The following is a 25,337-nucleotide window of genomic DNA, read 5'->3' as shown; positions in this document are numbered from 1 at the left end:
CCATAGGTCATTGTCAGCAGTCTATTTATTACCTTAGGAAAAATTGTTCTTTATGCAGTTTGTCTCCCAGACAATCACAAGCTTGAAGCCTTTGGAGAATGGCTAAAATTGAATCTGAGAGCACTGAAGTTGGAAAGCAATGCATGGCACATTTTCTGTTTTATTATGAATGGATGCTGATAGTATTGGTTCTAGATTATATTAACAGTTGTTTTCTGCATATTATTTGCGTTCCAGCATTTCTGTTAAATAATCACTAGATGGCACTGCTGAACAAGGCATGGTTTTAGGAACATTTTTTTTTTTTTAATTTGTGGGAAGATTAATTTTGTAAAATCTGGCGAATGGCTGCAGAAACATTTGTTTATCAGGGTGCTCATGTTTAGCAGAGTGCTCAAATTCAGATGTAAAACAGAATTGTCTAAACATGCATAGGATTGACCCTTAAGTGATTTTTATTTCCAAACAATTCAGTTCTCCATTCTTACTGGCCTGTGACTGTAATAAATAATTCATTCAATTCTCACCACAACCACCACCACCGCATTTCTTAATTTATTTGAAGTATTTTTATGCCGCTCCTTAGCCAAAAAGGCTCGCAGAGCATCTTACAGGCTCCCAGAGACAGTCCCTGCCCTGAGGCTTACAATATAAAAAGGATGCACAAAGAAAAAGGAATGGGGAGGGAAGTGTGTGTGTGGGGATTAATTATTTTAGCAGGGCAGGTGGAATGCCCTGCTTTCCCTCTCACCTTCCTTTGTACAGCCTGCTGGAAAGGCTGCTTCTGGTGAAAGTTGAGGGAGGAGGAACTTTCATGAGGGAGGTCTTCAGCAGAGCTGGTACTGTATATAATCCTGAAACTTGCCATAGCACTCCATGGATCTGATGAAGTGGACTGTAGTCCATGGAAGCTCATGCCAGAATAATTGGTTTAGTCTTTAAAATGCCACAAGACTCTTTGTAGTGTCTTTGATATTACTTTTGTTCTAGGAATTATTATAAGGGAGAAAAAAACTCTTCCTGTTCAGAATTGCTCCAGCCCATTGATCATTTTTGTTGCCCCTTTCTGCAGTTTTTCCAGTTCTACAACATCCTTTTTGAGGTGTGGCAATCAGAACTGTACCCAGTATTCTAAGTGTGGCTGCACCCTAGATTTATATAAAGGCATTATGATATTGGAAGTTTTATTTTCGATTTCTTTCCTAATGATCCCAAACATGGAATTTGTCCTTCACGACAGCCACACTCTGGATCAATGTTTTCATTGAGCTATAAACCACAACCCAATGATCACTTTCCTACTCAGTCAGCACTAGGTCAGACACCATCAGCATATATGTGAAGATAGGATTTTTGGCCCAATGTGCATCACTTTGCATTTGCTTACATTTAACTGCATTTACCATTTTAATGCCCATTCTCCAAATTTGGAGAGATTGTTTTGGAGCTCTTCACAATCCCTTTTTTTCTCACCACCCTAAGTAATTTGGTGTTGTCTGTAAATGTGGTCACATTACTGCTCAACCCTAACTCCAGAACACAAGCCTAAGACTCAGTTCTCTTTCACAACTGTTTTTTTTCCTGCTACTGACTAACAAGGCCCCCTCTTTGGAATCTTGTTAACAGGAACACACCTGTTAATTTTGTACCAGTTGTTCCAGATGTTATAAATAGACATGAGATTTAACTGTAGAATATCTTGTTTCCTGAAAAGCATTTGACTACATTTTTACGGAGCCACACAGAACATTCAGGCTGTGATCAGATGTTCACTGACATGCTGTTAAAGATACTAAGGAGAATCCTGCTCTGGAGGAACTACTTCACCACCTTTGCTCAAAGAAGATCCAGCTAACTGCTTGGTCCCTGAAAAACACAATTTAAAAGGGCACATTTTAAGCATTTGTAGCATATGCATTTTAGTACTGGCATTTTTTAAAAGGGACTTACTGTGTATTTTGTGTGAAGATTCTGGTGTTGAACTCTTTCTTTGAAACAATCTGCTGAGTATTAGAAAAATATGTTGGTACTGTTACAACTGGTATACTCATTATGGCTTCAGTGATGCTTCTTTGTATCATTTCATTAGCTTACTTTTATCATTGAAAGCCAGAACTCAAGCTGGACTTGATACAAGGTCACATATGGATTTTTCTTGTAGTTTCTTGAGAGCATTATTTGAACCCTCACACAACCAACAATTCAGTCAGGAGGCGGACAGAGGAGAGGCAAGGGAATACTTAGCGGATCTAATACAAAAGCCATATTTTTAAGTTCTTCCACTTCACTGGCTCATTTACAACAGCAATTTCATATACAAATATATATGTAATAATGTATCAAAGCTCTCCATGTGCTTTCCCCTATACCTTCACGGTTTACATCCTAATACATATCTTTTGTGCCCTTCACTCCTCCAGCCTTATCACTCAGCCATCTGAAAGTCTCCTGCTTCCTCAGTGACTCTGCCCTTTCTCCCTTGCTGTCCTTTGTGCCTGGAACTGCTGTTCAGAACACCTACATGATGTCATTTCTCTCCTTTAACATCCACGTTTTCCATGAAGCCTTTGGCACAGTTCTCTAGCTTTACAGTTTACTGTAACTTAGTCTAAATGTGTGTAACTGGAACAAAGGCATATTTTTCCCATTTGTCCCTGCCTCCAGTTCCTTTCCCTTCCTCTGTTGTCTCTCCTATATAAAATTTTATTTATTTAAAATTTTATATACAGCCCTTCAACATCAGTTTTGCAAATAAATTGCAAATAAAGATAAAACAATAAAGAATGTTAGATTGTAAGCTTCTCAGGGCAAGAGCCTGTGCTTTTACATTTTGTAAAGCAGTGGGGTTAGCTAGGACAAGGGTGAACAGGTAGTATGAAAGAGTAGCAAAGTCTAGAAACCTTTTATTTTTCTTAAATATTAAATAATAATAATAACTATTATTATTATTTGTGTTTTTATCCTGCTTTTCAGACAGTTATTGTGTCTCAAAGTAGTTTCTGCCTTCCCAGAGATACAGGCAGTTTGAGCTAAGTATTCTTTCTGACAGGGAAGGGGAAGTGATCTCCCTGCAACTTCTCCTTCTCTGGACGATGGATGGGCCAGGCTGGTTATTGCCTTCATTTGATGGTATTCATGGGAAGCAAGGGTGCAGCCTCCCAGTGGCCCTTGGTCCCCTGGCTAAAGGCAGAACGTAGAGTGTGCTTCCCTTCAGCTCTCCAATACCTGTTTGTGTGTTATAACAAATAGTTACGAATTCACAAGATTTTAAAGAATCAGGAAGTTACCATGTGTCCTCATCTACATGTGTCTAATCATGCCCATAGGCATGTTAGGATCTTTAGTCAAACAGAGTGTACCACAGGAATACTTGGGGTACCCAGATGGGGAAAATGCAATAGATAGTCAGCCAGAGATTAGAGTAATCAAATAGAAGGGTATTGCAAAATAGAAATGGCAATTACATGTGTAGTATTCAAATGGCACTGGTAACTGTGGAGTTAAGTTAAGACAGGGAAGGCAGGAAAAAGGGCCGGGTGAGACAGAGCAGCATGCAAGCTTTTTTGGAAGGATGGGGGTGGGTACCTAATAAGGAGATAGGAAGGCGCTAGGTGTCAGACACACAAAGGATCTAATCAGGTTTGCGACAGAGATGAGAATGTAAATAACGGTCTGCATAGACATGGGTAACTGTTGGAAAGTTGGGGAGGCAGGAGAGAGAGTGTGTGTGTCAGAAGGGAGAGAAAAGGTTGCAGCACAGAGACTACCTTTTTCAAAGGAAAAGAGTCTTCCTCAGGGAGCTGCTGTGATCCAGGAGTTTGTCTTTTGGATTGGAGCACCAGGATTGTGTGGGTTGTTCTTTGTGAATTCTTGCTAGGCTAGTTGCCCTAGCATATGTTAAAAATAAGTTGCAGGTTGTTTTCAATAAAGAACCAAAGAAAAGTCTGTGTTGGAGGGGGTGAGGTTGAGGGTAGGCCAGGTCTTTTTTGGTCCCCCTTGAGCCTAGTATGGTGTGGAACTTAAATAAAACAAAACTTGCATTCTTCTTGAACCCTCCAAAACAGTTCAGAAACCATGTGTGTTGCAAAAATGGCAAAAGTAGAGGGTTTGCTTGCTGGATGTATGATGAGGTGAACTCTTAGAGTGGGGTAAACAAACTGACCTTCAAGCAGATAGATGAACTCTTGGCAGTGCAAAATGAATGGAACTTTTACTGGAAATAATTCCTTTTTAAAACCTTGGTTTTTGGGTGCAGGGAGGGGTTTTCCCAAGGATCAAAAGAGGAGCAAAAGATTTAGATGATGATGGTAGAGTTTGGTTTTCCTTTCATGTGTGGTTAGTGCAGAGTGCAAGAGGGGGTTGTGTGCATATTTTAGGTGGAGGTCCCTAACCTTAATGCTGATTAATGTGTTTACCAGTGGGTTTCCCAGTACTTCCTGCATGGTATTTTCCTTTGCCAGTTTTCTAGATAGCCGATTGATGTCAGGGTGGAAACTGAGCCGATAGAACCCCAGAGCACTTCTGATTCTGAGGAGGAACAGCAATCCGTGGGAGAGGAGCGCTCTCAGCTCTCACAGGCACAGCAGCTGGCAGAGATTCCTCCTGCCAGCATTCCTGAGATAGATAGTGACCCTGGCAGCGAGAGAGTGCCGGAGGGGGGCTTGCTGGACGCTCGATGCCGGGAGCGACGACAGCTGGAGGGCGCGGAAAGGAGGGGTAGCACTCGTTTGGCGCGCAAGCAATGGTCGCATCCCGAGGACCCAAGGGAAAGAGGAGGAACTCTCCCTAGCCCATAAGTTCAGGGTCTTCCCGTGATTCTCCTTCAAACAGGACCAACTGCCTAACCTGGAGCATAGGCTACTCTGCTGTTCCTTGCTTAGTCGCTGGTGATTTGCATCTGAAAGAGTCATTAAGTTGTAAAAGGATTAAAGCCTTGAAAAGAATCCTTTTGTCTGTGTCTTGAGTTAGCTATTGGAGTAGACTGAAAGAGGCCGCCAGGGCGCTCCTGACAATTAAAGGGTGTACCTGGATTACTTGGTAGCAGTAGAAACCTGGCAGAGAGTAGGCTATATGTATATTCTGAAGATCCCAGGCTTGACAGCCAGTCCCACATTATTTACGAAGAAAGGACAGCCAATGTATACTACAGTTTACTATTTTTCTTTCCCTGATGCTCAGGCCTTTGCTTGGTGTACCTTCCCAGATAAAATGAAAATTCTGGAGTCAAGGTGCCAGTATGATATTGAAAAATGGCAGTGAGGCTGAGCTTCTTGGAAACAAATAAACATTATCGTCTAAGTAAGGCATGTTTCTCCTTTGTCTCTATGCAAAAATATACAGACTGTATAATGAGTGTGGGAACTAGAATCTCCACACCAACTGGTAGCACTAAGAATGAATGAAAACAATGATTCACGTGGCCTGTGTGATTGTGAAAATAAATATACTAGTATTTTATATTGTCAAATAGTTATGAAAAGCAACACTTTTGGGAAAACTTGAATTGCTGAGGAATTTTCGGTGGGAACCAAAAATCCCAGTGTGGTGTAGTGGCTAGAGTGTTGGACTGGGAGCTGGGAGATCCGGGTTCTAGTCCCCACTCAGCCATGGAAGCTCACAGGGTGACTTTGGGCCAGTCACAGACTCTCAGCCCAGCCTACCTCACAGGGTTATTGTTGTGAGGATAAAATGGAGACGAGGATTATGTACGCCGCCTTGAGTTCCTTGGAGGAAAAAAGTTAGGATATAAGTACAACAACAACAACAAATAAACAAACAAACCTCCCCCACTGTCCCAGTGCGCATGTCCCTGACAGGTTCCCACCTATTCCCCCAGATCTCTTTCAACCGTTGCTGCTGAGGTTGTATTCTTTGTTTTCTTTTCTGTATCATTATTTTAGTCTTTACACTTTATTTTTTGTTTCTTTATTTTCTGCGATCGCTTTATCGCCTTGGGGTATGGTGCTATGAGCCCCCTTCCACTAGTATGTCCACTGTGGAAGTAAACTACCACCCGAAGATGACCATTCTTTCTGCCTCTCTTCTCTTGGAGAAGGACATAAGGTGGATACCTGTGTCCATTGCTGGGCTTTTATGAAGCAAGCTAGGCGCAATCAGTCTGACACACTTCATGCTATATTGTGGAGGAAGGCACTTGAAGCAGTAGAAGTACAGGTGAAACTTATGGCCCAGGCTTCACCTGATCTGCTGGAGAGTCTGTCCATCTGTTATGATGGCAAGAACAAAGCTTTTCCTGTCTCCCCACAATGTTTTGCCTTGTGGATTGTCCAGACGATACCGCTCATGTATGGACTGTCTGGTCTCAAACTGTCTGCCCCAGTTTGAGCTCACTTAACTCGTGCGATAGCTACCTTTGTAGCATTTGACACAGGAGTTGCCATTCTGGAATTCTGTAGAGCTGCAACTTGGTTGAAACCTTTTACGTTCTTTTGCCACTACTGACTGGGTGTACAGGTCAGAGCTGACTGCTTATTTGGACATGCTGTTCTGTCCACAGTATTACAGTAGGACACTGCCACACCTCTGGTAAATCAGCTTGCTACTTGCCCATATGTGTGATGCACCGAGATGATGAAGAAGTAAGACAGGTTACTTACCTGTAACTGTAGTTCTTTGAGTGTCATCTGTACATTCACACAACTCACCCAGCATCTCCTACTAAGGGTTTCTCTCACTTCCAGGGCTACAGTGGTCGGTCTCAAGGAACTGAGGGAATAGGTGGGAACCTACCAGGAACACGCACACTGGGATGGGGGTGGGGGTATTCCCGCTGAAAATTCCTCAGCTGTAGAGGTTTCCTGGAATGGGGCTCTGCACAGGCGCAGAACCCATTTGTGTGAATGCACAAATAGCCACTCAAAGAACTACATACAGGTAAGCAACCTGTCTTTGTTGGCAACGTTTAGTTTCTGACACAAAATTACTAGTTGGGCAGAAGCAAGATTACATGTATCTATAGGGAAGCAAGATTACTTCATCCCTCATTTAGAGTATATCATGATAAGTTCTACAAATAGTAGGTTACTGTCAGGGTGGACACTGAGCCCATAGAATCCCAGAGTAGTTCTGATTCTGAGGAAGAGCAGTCGCTCCTGGGAGAGGAGCGCGCTCCTCTTTCCCAGGACCAACAGCTGACGGAGATTCCTCCCACCAGCATTCCTAGTTTAGTTAGCAGTCCAGAGAGTCACCAAGCACAGATAGCAGACTTGGTGGATGCGCGACGCAGACGCAGAGAGCGGCGCCAGATGGAGGGCGCGGAAAGGAGGCATAATGCCAGGTTGGCGCGCAAACAATGGCTGCGCCCAGAGGATCCAAGGGAAAAGGGGAGGGACTCTCCCTAGTCCTTAAGTTCAGGGGTCCGCCAGTAATTCCCTTTCAAACGGGGACCAACTGTTCCAACTTAGGGCATAGGTACTGTGCTGCTCAGATCTGGTTGCAATCGGTATAGTTGTTAAGTTGTAAAAGAAGAATAAAGCTTTGAAAGGAATTCCTTTGTCTGTGTCTGGACTTGGCTACTGGATTAGACTGAGAGAGGCCTCCAAGGAGCCCTTGACAGTTACTTGCAGCTTAACAACAAATCTGTTGGACCCCCCCTCCCCCAGTTAACAAAGATGTGAGCATTAAGTGGAGCCAGTCAAGTGAGAAAGATACTTACAGTCCATTAGAAAGGATATTTTGTCCCTCTCTTGATGCTATTTTATTTATGGGCATTTGAAGCACTAGCCATAAATTTCCATTCATCAATTATTTGCCTTTTGTCAGTGGCTAGACTCTAAATGGATTTATGAACAGATGCAGTTGGCTTCCTAACTGCAATAGCTGTGGCAAATGTGAAATGAATCTCTGGCATTTCAAAGGACTGAGACTGTTGTTGTAACATGGGTATTAATGATGGACATCTTGTCTGCAGTGCGAAAAAGCAGTGGGATGCCATGTCATTAGGAGGGGCTTTAGGAGTGTCAGAGGTTGGGATAGCTTTCCAGTTAGTCCAAATAAGTGATGCACCATGGTCCTGATCCAAATTGGGGCTGTGCATGCTTGCAGAAGAATAGGGCAAACAATCAATTATTAGGAGAATGTTTGGCCTTTCCCTTTTCCATTCCAGCGTACAGTGGGAGGAGGCCCAACTCAGGCAGGGAGGAAAACTTCCAGGGAGATTAACCTAGAGGGGCTCTGCGATAGACTGATAGATGGTGATTGATGTTCTGCCCACCTCGTCCTGGTGTATGCAGTTGTCTTTAGTATTTTTATCTTAACCTTTCCCAAAGGCAGCGTATGTTCTTAAATCAATGAATATTGAAAATACAGAATAAATTAAAATACCACCATACCTACTTAACCCAGGACGCTACAAAAAAGTAATATACTGCTTGCAGAAAATGTCTGGTCACTCTAAACTGACAAAGGGGAGTCTATAGTGACAGAACAGCCTCCCTCCATATCCTTGTAATTCATATGTGAACAGATGAAGGTAAGAAGCTAGTTCAGCCAATCTTGAGGAATGTGGGACTTAAGGAGGCTGGAGGCCTCTGAATTATGTAAGACTCAAGTTGTGTTTAGCTTTATAAGTCAGTATAGTTAGATTTCCAATACGTATAGACTATAAAATGTGTTAACATGGCACTCTGGCAAATTGGTACATGGTACAGCTTGCAAATTATTTTCTTCATCTCTCTTCAATAATGATTTTTGTATTCCCCAATGGTTGCTTCTGTTAAATCAGTTTCTCATAAAATGTATTTGCCTTGCAGCAGTTCTCCATTCATCATATTGTGTCACAAGCGGTGGCTGAGCTGAACTTTCCTGCATCCTAAGGAGAGTATGTATAAAAGGAATGGCCTCATGGCCAACGTGACAGTGACCTCCGCCACTCCAGAGGTACCCATTCTGTATTTGCTTTTGTTTTGTTACTACTATAACAATTAGATGTTGCAGCTTATTTTGGCATTCCTATAAGCCTCTCTGCCATTGATTTGTCCAGACTATTTAAGAACTAGTATAATAGTTAAAATGATTAGGTTCTCTCTGGAAATTATAGTTCTGCCTATTCACAACTCTTTCAAAGTTTTCTTTATATACATATATGAATGTATAGCGCCTTATAGGATTTCTTATATAAAAGCTACAGTTTGAGGCCTGTTTTAATTGTCACCCGATACCGCTTTCAGTACACTGCTGGCCAAATCTGATGAGACGAATAGTATGTAAAATGTAAATAGTCCATGGGCTGGGTTCCTAAATGGATGCCTCTAGAAAAGGCGTATTCTTTGAAGAGAGTCTGCCTCAATCATTAATCTCCTAAGGGAGGGACAATTTAGTGGTAGCTTACTTTGCATGGAGAGGATCTCAGGTTAATTCTTTGCATCTCCGTTGAAAAGGATCAGGTACTAGGTGATGGAAAAGACTTCTACCTAAGATACTGAAGAGCCTCTGTCATTCAGAGAAGATAATATGGGGCTAGATGGACATGTAATCTGACCTAGTACAAGGCACCATCCTGTGTTGTTGGAGTCTCTGAGGAGGAAGTTCAACTTGTGAGGGCTGGGAATCATGCAGTAGGAACTTTGAGTAACTTGCCAAGTGTGGGCAGGTCCCTACTGGTTATATTTAGATATCTAATTCGCTGTTTGATTATTTAGTGTTCAGTATTAGTAATCAGGCAGGGGATATGTGAGAGTGAGAGCGAGAGAGTGAGTCCTGGCCCATTACAGTGAGGTGGTTGAGCTCTGTTCTCCTTGTATCTGGTTCTGTGCTGCTTGTCCAACCTATTGCTGGCTGTCAGCTTCACACCCAGAGCTGCCAGCCAGCCAGCCATTTTCAGTATTTGAACATGGAGCCACTCCGTACAGACACTTGCAACATTCCTTAAGAAAAGTTGAAAAAGCGTTGAAAGCACAAGGAAATGAGTCAGTGGTCCCTAAAGACGATAGTACCTTTTTGTCTAAAGTATAGGTTAGGGACTGGTAGCCTTCCACAAGAATTCAGCCTGTAGAAGGCCATTCGTTGGCCCTAGGTGGGGCACTGTCATGAAATATGTTCCCACTAAAATCTCAACCATAATCTTCAGCTGATGGGCCAGTTCCATAGTATCCTATTGTGGTATTAAAGGTATTTGGTATTAAAGGTCTTCCATAACGAAACAACATAAAGTCCATAGGAATACAAGATTCACTCCCTAGGTCCTCAATTTGAGATGCACAGGACCTTTGTGAGACCACATTCCAAATGAAATTTCTATGCTCTCCTGAAGCATCAGAAAAGGCTTTTTCCCATATTTAAAGGCTAGATGGAAAGTATGTTCTTCTATCTAACTGGAGAGTTACATAACCCCAAAAGAGTTTAGGACACTGCCAGGAAAATTGCACTTGGTTTTGGGGAATAGACTCAATAGAACAGTAAATGTTTTGCACCCTTGGATGCTCATTCTTTTTGTGCATGGTTATGAGGGCCACTCCCTGTGCTGCCCTGAATTCTTAAAATTGGATGGGGTGCAAATTTAATAAATAAAGTTAATATGTATTTCTCATTCCGTGTATCAGCCACTTTCGTTTGTTTGTCTGGCTTCTTAAACGTTTGGAAGTGATTTTTTTTTTTAATCATTTACGAAAAACCTGGGCATTTTTCAGTGAAGGCAGTGTTCATTGTTAGGTAATTTATGCAATTTTGTCAGGTTTTGCTGTAGATACAGGATACTGTTCTATTCTTTTCTTGTTCTGTTCTTTAAGGAAAATACTATGCTGGGGCCCAGGATCCCATGGTATCCAGTCTTGCAGGCCAGAAATTACTTTAGGAAATTCTACGTTGGTTTTTACATACTTGAGTTATAGCAACATTTAATGTGTTGCAGATGGAAATAATTTACTTGTCACATTTTCTCAGACTAACAGAGCAATCCTATGCATATTTACTCAGAAGTAAGTCCCACAGTATTTAATGGAAATTACTCATAGGTAAGTGTGCATGGGATTGTAGCCTAAACCATTGGATTGCAGCCTAAAGCTATAGGCTCAGCATAATCAAATATTTTTATTTTATAAAGATGCAGAAATTATTCTTATTATTCATTAAATAAAGCAATGATTTTCATTACATTGAGAGCTTTTTTCCATGTTGTTTCCTTGCCTGATTTCCCAGACATTACACCTTTAAATATGTGCCCTCAATGCTCTGCAAAGCAGGGTTGCTTCTGGATTCCAGTATTAAAATAAAAATTCATTAGGTACTTTATTTTTTTTTAAATCACAAGTGGAGTCCTGCAGTAACATGTTTCATTGTTTTCCCAACAGCTAACCGATGTGTTCCTGTTCAGGGTTCTTTCCAGCCTGGAGCAGCCTTGTAGTGCTGTTCAGGGCTTTTGGATGATGGGTTAGAAAGGGAAGGTTTCAGTAGGGGGAAAAGGAAAAGGACAGCTTCTTTCATTATTTCTCACCCTTATGAAATCTTTTCCCCACTATGATATAGAACACTAAGGTTACAATTCTGTATGCAGTTACCTGGGAGTAAGTCCCACTGAAATCAATGAGGCTAACTTCTTAGTAGACATTTACAGGATTGTGCCATCAAGGGCTCAGGTTCAGGACTGACTGTCATCCCTGAAATGGAGCATTTTATTACTATATAGCAAGGGGTTATGGTCTGGAGAGTGAGAACAGAAAATTTGCCCTGTTTCTTTCTTTCCCCTCCTGAAACCTATAATGTATACTACAAAGGGGAGTCCTTTAATGTTATGGCATGTATCCTCTGACTCTAATCTCCCCCAAGATACTGTAGATCTCAGAGGTTAAAACAGGCCAATCCCCTCTCCCTCTTATGGTGGCCACTTTTGCATTGCCCAAAAGAGGAAATGCATCACCAAAAAAGGGTACACTAATTTGCCTAAAATTTACACATGTTAATTTATACATAAAGATGCAAGTTTAGAAATAATTACTACACCTTAGGTAGAAATACAGTGCACAGTGGGGAAGATTGTGACCTGCTGAGTCTGCTGCCCAGGTAGTACCTGTTGATGGGCAACTTCAAAGCTTCTGCTCTCTCTTCTTATGGTTCTTTATCTTTAAAGTAGCCTTGGACTGGTTAGCCCTTCAAATAGAGGGCTGTCATCCGCAACGTAAGACACATGGCCACCCTACTCTCCCTTCATTTTCGTTCTCCCTCCCCCAACTGATACTCTCAACATTCCATGGCTCATGTAACTGCTTTCAACACTCCATAGGTTCTGAAGGTCATTGAGGACAGTTCCTTTTCAGGAAGGTTTTCTTTTTTAGTTCTTAACATTTTCTTTTTATTTTAATTTACAAACTAATATATTTCTGCATACTTAGAGAGTCGAGCATCCAGAACCACTACCTTATGCTTTGGCGGCCCTGTTACACCCAAGTTCATAGTACAAGGAATAATATACAAATAGGCCTTTTAAAAATATGTGTAATAGGTCTTTGTATAATTCTCCATTGAGTAGACTTTTTGTTGCCTTCCAACTTTAATTCTATTTATTGATTTATATCTTAAATTTTATATTCTGCTTTTCTTACAGCAGCTTATGGTGTCTTAAATAAAAACAACAAAACAATATAAATATAATAAAATAATGAACAGCAATAAAAACAGCAGAGACAGAAGAGTAAAAACCAAGCATAGGAAAACTAAGTTAAAAAATGCTTGCCAAGTAATTGAGCAATAATATATGGAACCCTCTCAATACAGGGCCAACAGAATAACAGAATAGAACAGGATAATGAAAAGGAATAAAGAAATAACAATCCCCTTAAGTAAAAGTTGCCCTAACAATTTATTCAGAGGTTTATCCAACTTCACCTTTTAACAAGCATCACAATATTGTTTATGAACCACCCCCCCCAAATGAGGTTGCAGTTGGGGGCTGCTATTTCCTAAATTCCCAAACATAAATTAGCAAGGGAGCTATACATTTGAGGGCTTGTATCACCAAATTTGGTTTCCAAACAGTCAATCCCCACCTGTTTTCTCAGTATAAGTCAGAAGAGGCCAAATGGAAATCCAAAATTCATTACTCCCCATATGATGAAAGACTTCAAACTCTTCGGTCCTCCAAGTTCTCTCACCATAGGCTAAGGAGAGGCCAAAAGGAGGACAACCCAAGATCTCAACCCAGCCCTTCATGAAGGTACCCAGCTTATTCTTCCAATGAAGGCTTAACTAGAACCAAGAAGTGGGCCTTTGCCCTTGTTGCTCTCCTAAAGGGAAAATTCTTTCAGTAGCAACCTGCTGCCGCAGCAGTTCCCCTCTAAATACTCCAGCCTCTGGAAGCGGCTATACTGCAGCTGTACCCTGATGATGCTGAGTATTTTAGGGGCAAGCTTGAATGAAATGCAGGTGGTGGTTGTGGTTCAGCTCCCAGGCCCCCACTCTACTGCCTGATCTAGAAATGTATAACATGCATAGGAACTCTGATGCATATGTGGTGCTTTTCAGCCTTTGAGGGCTGCCTGGTTCATCTAAATGGAGGCATCAGATCCAGCTATGTGTCCCTTTTTGCATTCAGATTTGCTTAGTCCATTGCATGGAGAAGGGCATCCTGCATGCACAGCATGAAAATGTTTTCTGGCTGTCTCTATGTTCATGTTTCTTTATGTGATCCCATACATGGCTCCCTCTCAGATTCCAAAGGTATCTTAGATATCAAAAAGCCCACTGTCCAACACAGGAAACCAGGGATATCACAGGGGTAATCTTTCTTAATTCTGTTTGAACTCAGCTTCATAGAGTATGACATACCTCTTACCAAACTAATAATCTTACTGGATTGGATCCATATTTAGTCATATTTAGAGTAGGCTCATTTAAATCAATGGGACTTAAGTTAGTCATGACTTGGCTCATTGATTTCAGTGGGTTTACTCTAAGCATGACTAAGTCTGGATCCACTAATAAACTTGATTTCCCCTACCATTTTTAGTGATTTTTAGTGAGATCTCCCATACTTGGAAATTGGAAACAATAATATCAGGTTATGAAAAATGCCTTTTATTGAGCCTTGTTCACTTCATATTTTTGTGGAAAGGTTGTACGGAGTTACTGGAATTTACAGTGCATATAAATCAGTAACGACACTGAAAAATCAACAACAGAAGTGTGCAGGTCAGAGTTGGACAAAGCCAGTTCAATTCAGTAATCTAGCACTGTTCATACAGGTCTTGAAAAATAAAGTCACTGTATTGCAAACTTTTGCATTAAGTAAGAAATCAAGACTGGCAGCTTTGTTGTTAGGATTTCTACCATAACCCCAAATTGCAAGAACTTACTTACTTGCCTGCTTTTTTTGGCATCTTATATAATCACTGTATTGAGCGGTTACAGTAAATTGTAATGTCCACTAGAAACTTTCTTACTTTTGGAAAGTTGCTTCATGATTAAGGCTCTAGGTTCAGATTCAGCAGATCTAAGGTATAATTCTGATTTTCCCATTATCCTCCTATGTGGCTTTGAATGGCTGACTGGTAAAATGATCAGTGTTCCAGATACCTAAAGGAAAAGTTCAAACTATAAAGATGGTTTCTATTTAACACCATAGAGAATGAGCTGTGCCAATTCTTATATTTGCTAAAAACAATACCCTTTTCAGATTTTTGTTATTTAGTGTTCCATATTTTATTCTCACAGCTGTTTTAATTATTTACCAAGCAGTCAACACTTACAAGCATGTTTACTTGGAAGTAAGTCCTGCTGAGCTTAGTAGGGATTATTCTTTAGTAAGTCTTCTTAGGATTGCAGTTGTAGTTTTCTAAACTGTGACAGTAACTAAGGATTTTGACCACATATCCCAACTCAACATCTAGTTCTGCCCTTACTTATATTACCATTGCAAATAGTTGTGAAACAGGTCTGTGGCCCACTAGTAACTCCGCTCACCCACCCACCCCCAGCTGCCACCACTGCCCACCTGTTCATGTTCTGTTCTGTCCTGTTACTACTATGCTGCTTGTCCCAACCATTCAAGCTTGAATAGCTCTAAAAGCTCTAAATATTGCTATCGTGACTGTATGTACTTTTTAGCCTAGCCTTAAAGAGACATTGCTGGCAATGGACTGTAGCCGGGGATCTCCAGTGGGGCGCCTCTGGGCACCAGTATGGCAGCAGGACACCCCTCTTGGAACCCTCTCCCTGGTTTTACTTTTTAGATGTTTTACTTTTTTTTTTTTTTTTAAGGGGAGGCTGGCATGCTGCAGCCCTATAGTCCAGGGGTTCCCATTGTGGCATCCACGGATGCCTTAGCAAATGGGTCACCAATGTGATGCCTGCAGGCATGATTTTTTAAAAAATTAAAACATTTCCCCCCATGTTTTTGATATACATACATGGATTTGTATGAAATGCATACAGATTTCTAGCAATTATACATGGATTTCAACAAAAGCGAAGCAAATATCCAAATCAGTATCCCTTTGGAGGTGGTGTCTATATGCCACCCATTCAAATACTGAAAGCGTTGTAAGGCCCTCAGTCCATTGCATTACAGGAGGAGAGTGTTTATCCTTCCAGTGTTGTAATATCAGTCTTTTAGCTGTCAAAGGGGTGCAGGGAATCTATTATGCTAACTGTTCGTTAATTTCCATGAAGCAGGTAAATAATTTAAAAGAGTGTGTACATCACTGGATATTAAAGACTGTTCCTGTACAACATTTATCTGTCTAATAACCTCCGCCCCCAAAGAAGCAATTACGGGACATTGCCAAACCATACATTTAAAAGACGTGTTAGCAGTATTGCACCACCAGCAACTCGCCAAATTAGACAATCCCTTATTAAAGAGACATAGTGGTGCCCAGTAGACACAAAATTAAAGTTTTTGTTGAATAAGACAGCCTAAGATCCATAGACGCTACAAGTAGACGCCAAAGTGGCAATCCACTGATTAGGCATTGTGTGGTGGTGCCCACAGCATGGTCTCACATTCCCAACTGTGCTCATGGGTCCAAAAAGGTTGGGGACCCCTGCTGTAATCACTACAGGGTTATCTCTGTTGTTTTCCCTAACTTCAGAGAGCAAGGACAGGCGGCTTGGATAGTGTTCTTTTTACAGCTGGGGAAAGAATGCAGCGGTTGGCAGCAAGTCAAATTCGTTACTCTTCTGCTCACCTATTCAGGAGTTTTGAACCTACCTAAAAATAAAGGCTTTAAAGAGCCACTGCTGTGGAAAATCATACTGGTGTGTATCCTAAATCTTAAATTGGAAGCTGTACATATTTTCTCTTGTATTAGCCAGTATTAGCAGACCTATGCCAAAAAAACCAGGCTAAAGATCCCTTGTAAAAAAGAAAAGAAAAAAAGAACCAGAATTAGTAAACAGTAAACTGACATGAGGCTCAACTTTGCTTTTTTTATTTGTGAATGTAACCTTTAACTAATCCATTGACAAACTTCTATTTCCAAGTTAACCGATTTTATCCCCTCTTTTCATAGGGCAGTAGCAGTTCTGACTCTCTGGAAGGACGGAGTTCAGACTATGCCCATAAAAGCTATGATGCAGTTGTATTTGATGTATTGAAAGTAACTCCAGAGGAGTTCGCAGTAAGTAAAATTATTTGTTTTAAATTTATGCTAATATTATTAATGTGGTTATAACAATACGTCCTTATTCAAATTTCTGTAATAAATTGGCTTCCAGCAACTTTCCCTGAGGCTTTTCTTCATTACACATCAAGGATTTAATTCTCCATGAACAACTGCTGAGTAACTATAGCCTGCTTCAGTGCTCCTATGCTGCAGCCGCAGTGCTATGTGCACTACACTTTTCAAGATGTGAATTAGAAATGCAGAATATTTGTTTATTTATTTAAAGTATTTTTATCCCACTCCTCAGCCAAGAAAAGCTCCCAGAGCAGCTTCCAATCAACCAGTAAGCAAGACAGTCCCTGCTCGCAGACTTACAACATGACACACAAGGAAAAAGGGGTGGGGAGGGAAGAGGGAAAAAAATAAGTAGGCTTTCAGTAGGGGTGGAGTGGCTCTGCTTACCCTCTAATCTCCTTGTGGGAGTGGGATAGGTCACCTGGAGCAGACCCTGATGTTCCCATTGCCTGTTCCTATGTTGCTCCCTCTATCTTCTTTCCTACAGGGCCATTGATGTTAGCTAGCCCGGGGTTGGGGGGTAGTTCAAGTGGAGCAGGCCCTAATGTTTCCTTTGCTTGCTCCTGTTCCTCTGTTACTGGTGAGGCGTCAGCAGTATGCCACTGTTGGCTGCATTTTTTGTAAAGACAACAGTACTTTCATTCATATTAACGCCTAGATTTCTCTGCTGCTGTGGTTTTTATAACCAGTTTTAAGAAGTAGAAACTCTCTGACTGATCTGATACACACCAGGGTATTAGGCAGGGAGAAAGTGACTGGACTGGGATCATACTTCACTCCTTTCAGATTATGTTAAATGAGACTTACCACTAGAAAAAGTACACAGGAAGAGAAGAGTTTCTCTCTGAAACAAATCCAAATCACCCCTAAATTAAGGAATTTATTTGAGTGGACCTTGCCTCAGTTACCCATGAACTAATAACATGTTGGGAGGAGCCATAGCTCAGTGGTAGAGCACATGCTTTGCATGCATGAGGTCTCAGGTTCAATTTATGACACCTCCAGGTAGGGCGGGAAAACTTCTGCCTGAAATTCTGGAGAGCTGCTACCAGTCAGTGTTGACAATACTGGGTTAGATGGACTAAAGTTTCTGACGTGGTATAAGGCAGATTCCTATGTTTCTAACACCCAGACTGGGCTGTTGTAATGTGCTGTATTGGGGGCTGTCTTTAAAGATGATTTGGAAACTTCACCTGCTACAAAATATAGCTGCTGCAGTGTAGATCGGGGTAGGTCAATTGGAACATGAGACAACAATATTGTACTGAATGCAGTGGTTGCCAGTGCATGCCCAGGCCTGATTCTGAATGCTGATATGCACCTTTAAAGCCCTAAACAGTTTAAGAACCGCCTTCATCTGTACAAACCTGCCATATGAACTTGGAGAACAGCCTCAGGGACCTTCTTATGTGCCTGCCAGTGAGAACAGTTAGGTTGGCAGGCACAAGGGACAGATCATTTTCAGCTGTGGTCCCACATTTGTAGAATCTTCTCCAGTGAAATATGTATTTCCCCATCCATTCAGGCTTTCAAATGGGCTCTGAAGATCCATTTGTTTTTAGTTGCTTTCTGACCTCCCTCCACTTCCGCGCTGTCTCAGAGGCAGCGTGGAACAGCCCCATCCTCCACACTCTCAAGAGGACCGTGGAAGGGCTGGAAAGGGGCGTGTCTGGGGGCGTTCCAGGGCGGGGAGATCATAGCTGCCTGTACGACACATCCAATGTGTTGTAGGGCAGCCTCCTTCCCCGCTCTTGCGGCTAGACAGCTGCAGTCGGCTGTCTAGCAGAAAAAGCAGGGCAGGAGAAGTGTGGAGGGAACGATCCACTCCGTGCTTCTTCTGCCCTAGGCGGTTGCCTCCAGGTTTGGAGGCAGCCGCCTATCTAAATAGGATTGCGCCCTTAAAAAGTGATCTTATTGCAGCACAAATGACTTTAATAGTATACTACATTGCAACCACCTATGGATTTGTGTCTACTACCAGCTTTCTGGAACACCATGTTTATACCACCCAGAGCCTGTACGCCATCAGAATATTCCGTCCTGGGCAAAAATATCTTGGTCTAGCCCACAATCATGTATTTGTACATTTGTAACTGTTGTTTCTCTAACTTTTCTTCATAGAGTCAGATTACGTTGATGGATATGCCAGTATTTAAAGCTATACAGCCAGAGGTATGTGCCCTTATATTAACTATAGATGCTTGTAATACATTTTGGAGGACAAAAATGGCTAACTGGATGACTTTGTGTGTATTTTGTGGGGAAATAGTAATAGGCTGAGACATGGACATATGGGGGAAATGAACTATTAATGTAAGTCCTAAACTGTATCTAGCACTGCACACTAAGATGCCTGTATGATAGGGATGGGTGGATCACTTACCCTGTTCTGGGTGGGTGGGGATCCACTGGGGGGGGAGGTGATCCGTCCCTCCCCCGGAATCCGTCAAGGCCAGCTCCACTCCGTGGTGATTCTGCGGAGCCTGCCACTGCCTTCACAGTGCTGGGGATACGGCCGGCCGCCATTGCCATGCCGTATCGCTGTGCTAAGTCCAGATACAAATGGTGTCCACTACGCCGTTTGTGCCCTGTTTTCACGTGATTGGCTACGCACATTATATTTACGTAGATATTTGCATAGCCTATCGTGTGAAAAAACAGGGACACAAATGGCATAGTGGACTTTGCATCCAGACTTAGCACAGTGATATGGCACAGCAATGGCGGCTGGCCGTATCACCAGTGCTGCAGAGCCAGCAGCCAGCTCCACAGCATCACCACGTGGCGGAGCCAGCCTCGATGGATTCTGGCGGGGCACGGAGGTGAGTTCTCCGTTCCGCCACGGACCCCAGTGGGGCCGGATTCTTGGAATCTGGCCTCATTGGGGTCCATGGCGGAATTCTCTGACATCCCTACTGTATGAAGAGCGTAAGTGCGATGTGACCATTTTTACCCTCAGTGGAAACTGCAGTCTCAGAAGATTGGGTTCCCTGTGACTGCCACTCCTCCTTCTGACCGCTTTTGTGCATGTAGCTACAATCTTTTCTTCTGGTTGACCACAGATTCACCTATTTTTTTAATGATGGTGTATAATCTCCCCCTCCCCTGATCCATGAAATTAGGTCTCCTTCTGTTGCTATGGTGATTGTGTGACATATTCATTTTCTTTGTGCTATCACCTTCCATGATACAGTTTTTTAAAGATGCACTTAACCAGGCATAACTTTTTGAATTTATTTAAATTCAGGAGTTTATTGCTAAATGTAGCAATTCTAAAATAAACTGGGGTACAAACAGCACAGCCTTCAGCCCCTTTGCTGACCTATCTTTGTACTGATGACTTGAAAAGCAGCTATGACTTTTTAAAATAAATGAATAATTCACACACACCCTCCCTAAATTACAAGAGAAACCCAGTCCTGAGAAGTTAGCTTCCCCCCACCCCATTTTCTCTCCCTGTAAAAGAAAACATGACAGGCAGAGAGGGAAACAGGATGGAGCCAAGGACCGTAGCAGGATTTGTTGGTTTTCGAAGAGGCAGAGGAACTAGAGATCAAATCGCCAACATTCGCTGGATCGTGGAGAAAGCAAGAGAATTCCAGAAAAACTTCTATTTCTGCTTCATTGACTATGCTAAAGCCTTTGATTGTGTGGATCACAACAAACTCTGTGGCAAATTCTGAAAGAGATGGGAGTACCAGACCACCTTACCTGTCTCCTGAGAAACCTGTACGAGGGTCAAGAAGCAACAGTAAGAACCAGACATGGAACAACCGATTGGTTCAAAATTGGGAAAGGAGTACGACAAGGCTGCATATTGTCACCCTGCTTATTTAACTTATATGCAGAGTACATCATGAGAAATGCCGGGTTGGATGAATCACAGGTCGGAATTAAGATTGCCGGGAGAATTGTCAACAACCTCAGATACGCAGACGATACCACCCTAATGGCAGAAAGCGAAGAGGATCTAAAGAGCCTCTTGTTGAGGGTGAAAGTGGAGAGTGCAAAAGCTGGTTTGAAACTCAACATTAAAAAAACGAAGATCATGGCATCTGGCCCCATCACTTCCTGGCACATAGAAGGGGAAGAAATGGAAGCAGTGACAGATTTTATTTTCTTGGGCTCCACGATCACCGCAGACGGTGACTGTAGCCATGACATTAAAAGACGCTTGCTCCTTGGCAGGAAAGCTATGGCAAACCTAGACAGCATAGTAAGAAGCAGAGACATCACCTTGCCGACAAAGGTCCGTATCATCAAAGCTATGGTTTTCCCAGTAGTAATGTATGGCTGTGAGAGCTGGACTATAAGGAAGGCTGAGTGCCGAAGAATTGATGCTTTCGAACTGTGGTGCTGGAGAAGACTCTTACGAGTCCCCTGGACTGCAAGGAGGTCAAATCAGTCCATCCTAAAGGAAATCAACCCTGAGTGCTCATTGGAAGGACAGATACTGAAGCTGAAGCTCAAATATTTTGGCCACCTAATGCGAAGAGAAAACTCTCTGGAAAAGACCCTGATGCTGGGAAAGATTGAAGGCAAAAGGAGAAGGGGACAGCAGAGGATGAGATGGCTAGATAGCATCACGGATGCAATGAATATGAACTTGAGCACACTCCAGGAGAGAGTGGAGGACAGGAAGGCCTGGCGTGCTATGGTCCATGGGGTCACGAAGAGTCGGACACGACTTAACAATATTGGTAAACATGAACAACAGGCAGGAATGTGTAAGTGGGAGCCATAGTAGAGTTCAGGTCCCTTGCTAACATTTTTGCCACTATGAAATATTCTTGTTTGGAATATCCTGTGCTTGCTGCTGCCCCTACAGGAATGAACATCCCACTCCCGATCTTAAATTACTTCCCCCTAATTTCTGCTTTACTTCAATTTGTTTTGCATCAGATTAAGGGCCCTATATTTTCAGCAATAGCTCTGGGGCAAATAGCAGCTTTTGGGTGATTTTCAGGAAGAGAAAGGTGTGTGTGTGTGTGTGTGTGTGTGTGCGCGTGCGCGCGCGCTCCCTTTCCCCCATCCAGCAGCTTAAAAGAAAAGGAAAAAAGAATTCTAAGCATGGGATTTAAAGATGTGTTTAATGCCATGTCTAATTTGACCCTAAGTGATATGAATATAAGAGGAACCCTGCTGGAGCAGACCAAAGGCCAGCATTCAGTTTCCCACAGAATCAAGTACAAAAAAAATTGTGAATTTCTTTTTAAATATTCTTCATCATACTAGAAGTTCATCATACTCAAGACCTTCCTTTTGATGGGAATGGCCTTTTCAGTGAGTCCACTGACGATACTCTGGATTGGGAAGAGAAACTATGTATGGCTGCTTATTGTATGTGCATCACTGGCCAGCAAACAACCTCCATTCGGTCCTGCCAGTGGCATAGATTCTCCTCAGGCTGAACAACAGCCAGGCCTCTTCATTACAGGAATCTCATCAGGCATGGAAGAAGACCTTTGCAGTGGTGAATCCTAGGTCCTCTAAACAATGCAAGAGCTCGGACCCTTCAAAATGTTGTCTTTGACTGCCCAACTATATTCATTAATCATCACTTTTTAACTTATTCATAAATGATCTGGTGTGACGGATGAGCACTGAGATGGTCATGTTTGCTAATTACGCCAGATTCTTGTTGCTATGTGGTCTCAACCCTTTGCATTTGTCCGCCACTGTCAACTGGATGTTTGAGCCAGGACAGATGCCTCTTTTGGAAGTAAGCTTGCTATTCTACTCATGTATGGAACTAGAAGGGACCATGAAGGAGGAGGACATGATACTTACCTGTACTGTAGTTCTTCAACTGATCATCTGTGCAGTCCTGTCTTTCTGCAGGTGCCGTTGTGCATCTGTTTCTGATTTGTTTCAGTTTTTATGATTGCTGTGTCGGTTGAAAGTCTTTACTGAGCAGAAAGGTGGGAGCCCATCATGCAATTGGGGGGGGGGGGCAAGGCAACTGTCAAAACTCTAGCTGTAGAAGTTTCCTAAAATGCATCCACAGCAGATGCAGAACCTATATGTACGACTGCATGTGAGCACTAAAAAAACCTATAGTTACAGCAACCCATCCTTTTAGAAGTCAAAATACTGAAAACACAGCCCTTCTAGGAAGCCATATAGACACTGAGTTAAAACTTGGCAGAAGGCAAGGAAAACTTTGAAGTCTTGCAAGTGTTGTAATATATAGCTGTCTTATTCCATGACGAATATGAGAAGTGACTAATTTTGTCAAAGGCTGATGAATGCAGTCAGAGCTCTGATATATAATTGCTTGCATCTGTATTTGAACACATAGCATGTGCACTGAGTCCTAGGATGAATTAGACTTCAGCTGATGATTTTGCTAACAAATACTTTTTCCAGCTGCTCCTTTTAATACTATGTAGTCAAGTAAACACTGTTACCTTCTGGCATGTATTAATCTTCAGACTTTGTTTCTGATGTGGTGTCTTGCTTGATGGAATGATATAAGTAAGATCAATATGAGCTAAATATATATCACTCCTAATAATGTTCTAATTCGTTACATTTTGGCAGGACCAGTGTTAAGTACTGTAGTGTCCTAGGAGATGTTTTAAAATTGTGTACTTCTAGAGAGAATTGTGGGCATTTTCTTGCCAATTCTGAAGTCATATTGAGCTTCTCAAAGACTCGTATAAGGAATTGCTGTGGGAAGGCTCTCTTCCAGCAGGAACTACAATCCCCTCAGGCTGGGTGTCAAATCATCATGATATAACTAGGGTTTTGTGAGAAATTTGTGTTTTCTTTTTGACCAGAATTTACCCAGTTCATACCTCTTAGATCTGAATGTTGACCCGAATACAATTTGCATTTGAAATCCATACATTTTGGGGCTTGTGATGGGATTTGTGGAACAATATAAAAAAAAAGTTTGAAAAATGTGTACATTTGAAAAATGTGCCCCCCAAATACATACTTTTGAAAAATGTAACAATATGCTTTAATCAATGGGAGAAAAACATGCACTTTTCAAAAATATATGATTGATGCATCCATTTGGAAAAAATGCACACGAAAATGCACAGAATTTTTGTGCAAAAAGAGAAGAAAAACAAAGCTTGCAATCTGATATAGACACAAGTTGGAATGAGTGCTGAGGTGAAAGTTGGAGAACCTTGACATGCTCGAGTTTTGCTAATTTATTTATTTATTACATGTCTATACCACCGTATAGTTGAAGCTCCCTGGGTGGTTCACAGCAATTAAAACCATAAAATACAACATACAATACAATATAAAAGCTTAAAAATACAGTACAAAATAAAAGTAAAAAAAGAAGAGGAAACCTAGCAGCGATGCAAACATTTAAAATAACATTTAAAAAAACAGAAACTGAAAGATTAAAATGCCTGGGGGAAAAAAGGTGCCTGAAAAAGCACAACATCCCTTGCTATAACTGCAATCAGGTTCAGTCAATAAGATACCGAAGACCAACAGATTCTTAGGAGCATGTCAGAAATCAATAAATACGCAAGCAGAAGATCCAGGAGATAAAGCTTAGGAACAGTATTTTAATTCAAGGCCAGGTAGTTGTCGTAGAAGCAGAACGAGGCAATGCTGCACCAACAAGGCTCAGCAGCAGCTGAATCGCTTTATGCCAGTGTGGTGTAGTGGCAAGAGTGTTGGACTGGGAGCTAGGAGATCCGGGTTCTAGTCCCCACTCGGCCATGGAAGCTCACTGGGTGACTTTGGGCCAGTCACAGACTCTCAGCCGAACCCACCTCAGAGGGTTGTTGTTGTGAGGATAAAATGGAGAGGAGGAGGATAATGTAAGCCGCCTTAGGTTCCTTGCAAGAGGAAAAAAGGCGGGATATAAATGCAATAATAAATAAATAAATATGCAGGAGAGAATATGCCACTGTTTATCTCTTCTATTCTCAAGCCCATGGCTGGCCAGAACCCACCTGGATGATTCAATTAATTCCTGGAGGGAGCAATTCCGTGGCCCCTAGACAGCTTCTGCGGAACATAGGATGTTTTGGATCCCTAGATCCGAGGCCAGAGACAGTGCTCCAAACTCAGACCCAGGAGTCTGAGCTCCCCGCCTCCTCCCCTGCCCTCTCACAGCTGGCGTGGGGAGAACCGTGCCAGCTGCCTCTAGAAGCTCGCAAACACAAGTTCAAAGAGGGGTGAAAGGGGGCATGCCAGTGGGCAGGGAGGGAGGAGACTGGGGACACAGGAATATGAGCTATCCCCAGCTGTCCCTAGCATCCTTCCCTCCCCATCCCTGAAGCCTCTGCTAAATGGGCAAAAATGCCCATCTAGCTAAAATGGAGATCAGAGGCACAGTGCACCTCCCACTCTGCATTAGACACTCATAAACCTCCAAGTTCAGAGGCTTACGAGTACCCAGGGCGATCAAATAGGATTGCACCCTAAGTGAGAGAGATGTAGGTGGTCTAGCCCCTGGTAGGAATCTTTAGGGCCAACTGTGCACCCTTCTTCAGTTTACAGTGTTTGTCAAGAGAAATTTCACTAGACCTCAACTTACGGACTTGTGTTGATGAAATTTGTCAGGGTGGAGAAGGTGACTTAATGATAGTCCAAAAGGCATTATCAGTATGCAGCACCATGATGACAATGCCAGTGGTGCACAAGAAGGGGGGCTATTAAAAGAAACCTTAATTATTTATATACAGTTTATTCTATAAGGGTAAAATTCATGTTCTTTTATCCTTGTAC

The 25,337-nt window shown here is 42.2% G+C and overlaps 1 protein-coding gene across 3 annotated transcripts in view; it reads left to right on the top strand.

The window, feature by feature from the left end:
* The window catches only part of RALGPS1 (Ral GEF with PH domain and SH3 binding motif 1), a 310,289-nt gene that overhangs the window by 47,810 nt on the left and 237,142 nt on the right, over positions 1-25,337 (top strand). For all 3 annotated transcript variants that reach the window (XM_084821508.1, XM_084821507.1, XM_084821506.1), the window contains exons 3-5: positions 8,772-8,898; positions 16,461-16,568; positions 18,750-18,800. In XM_084821508.1, the coding sequence (XP_084677634.1) occupies positions 8,842-8,898; positions 16,461-16,568; positions 18,750-18,800 (216 nt within the window). In that variant the 5' untranslated portion in view covers positions 8,772-8,841. The remainder of the gene's footprint in view (positions 1-8,771; positions 8,899-16,460; positions 16,569-18,749; positions 18,801-25,337) is intronic.

Source organism: Heloderma suspectum, chromosome 14 (genome assembly GCF_057233095.1).
Source record: "Heloderma suspectum isolate Gila_16-S chromosome 14, 16-S_ref, whole genome shotgun sequence".
In the NCBI taxonomy this organism is placed as follows: Eukaryota; Metazoa; Chordata; class Lepidosauria; order Squamata; family Helodermatidae; genus Heloderma; species Heloderma suspectum.
This window is presented reverse-complemented; position numbering and strand designations above follow the sequence as displayed.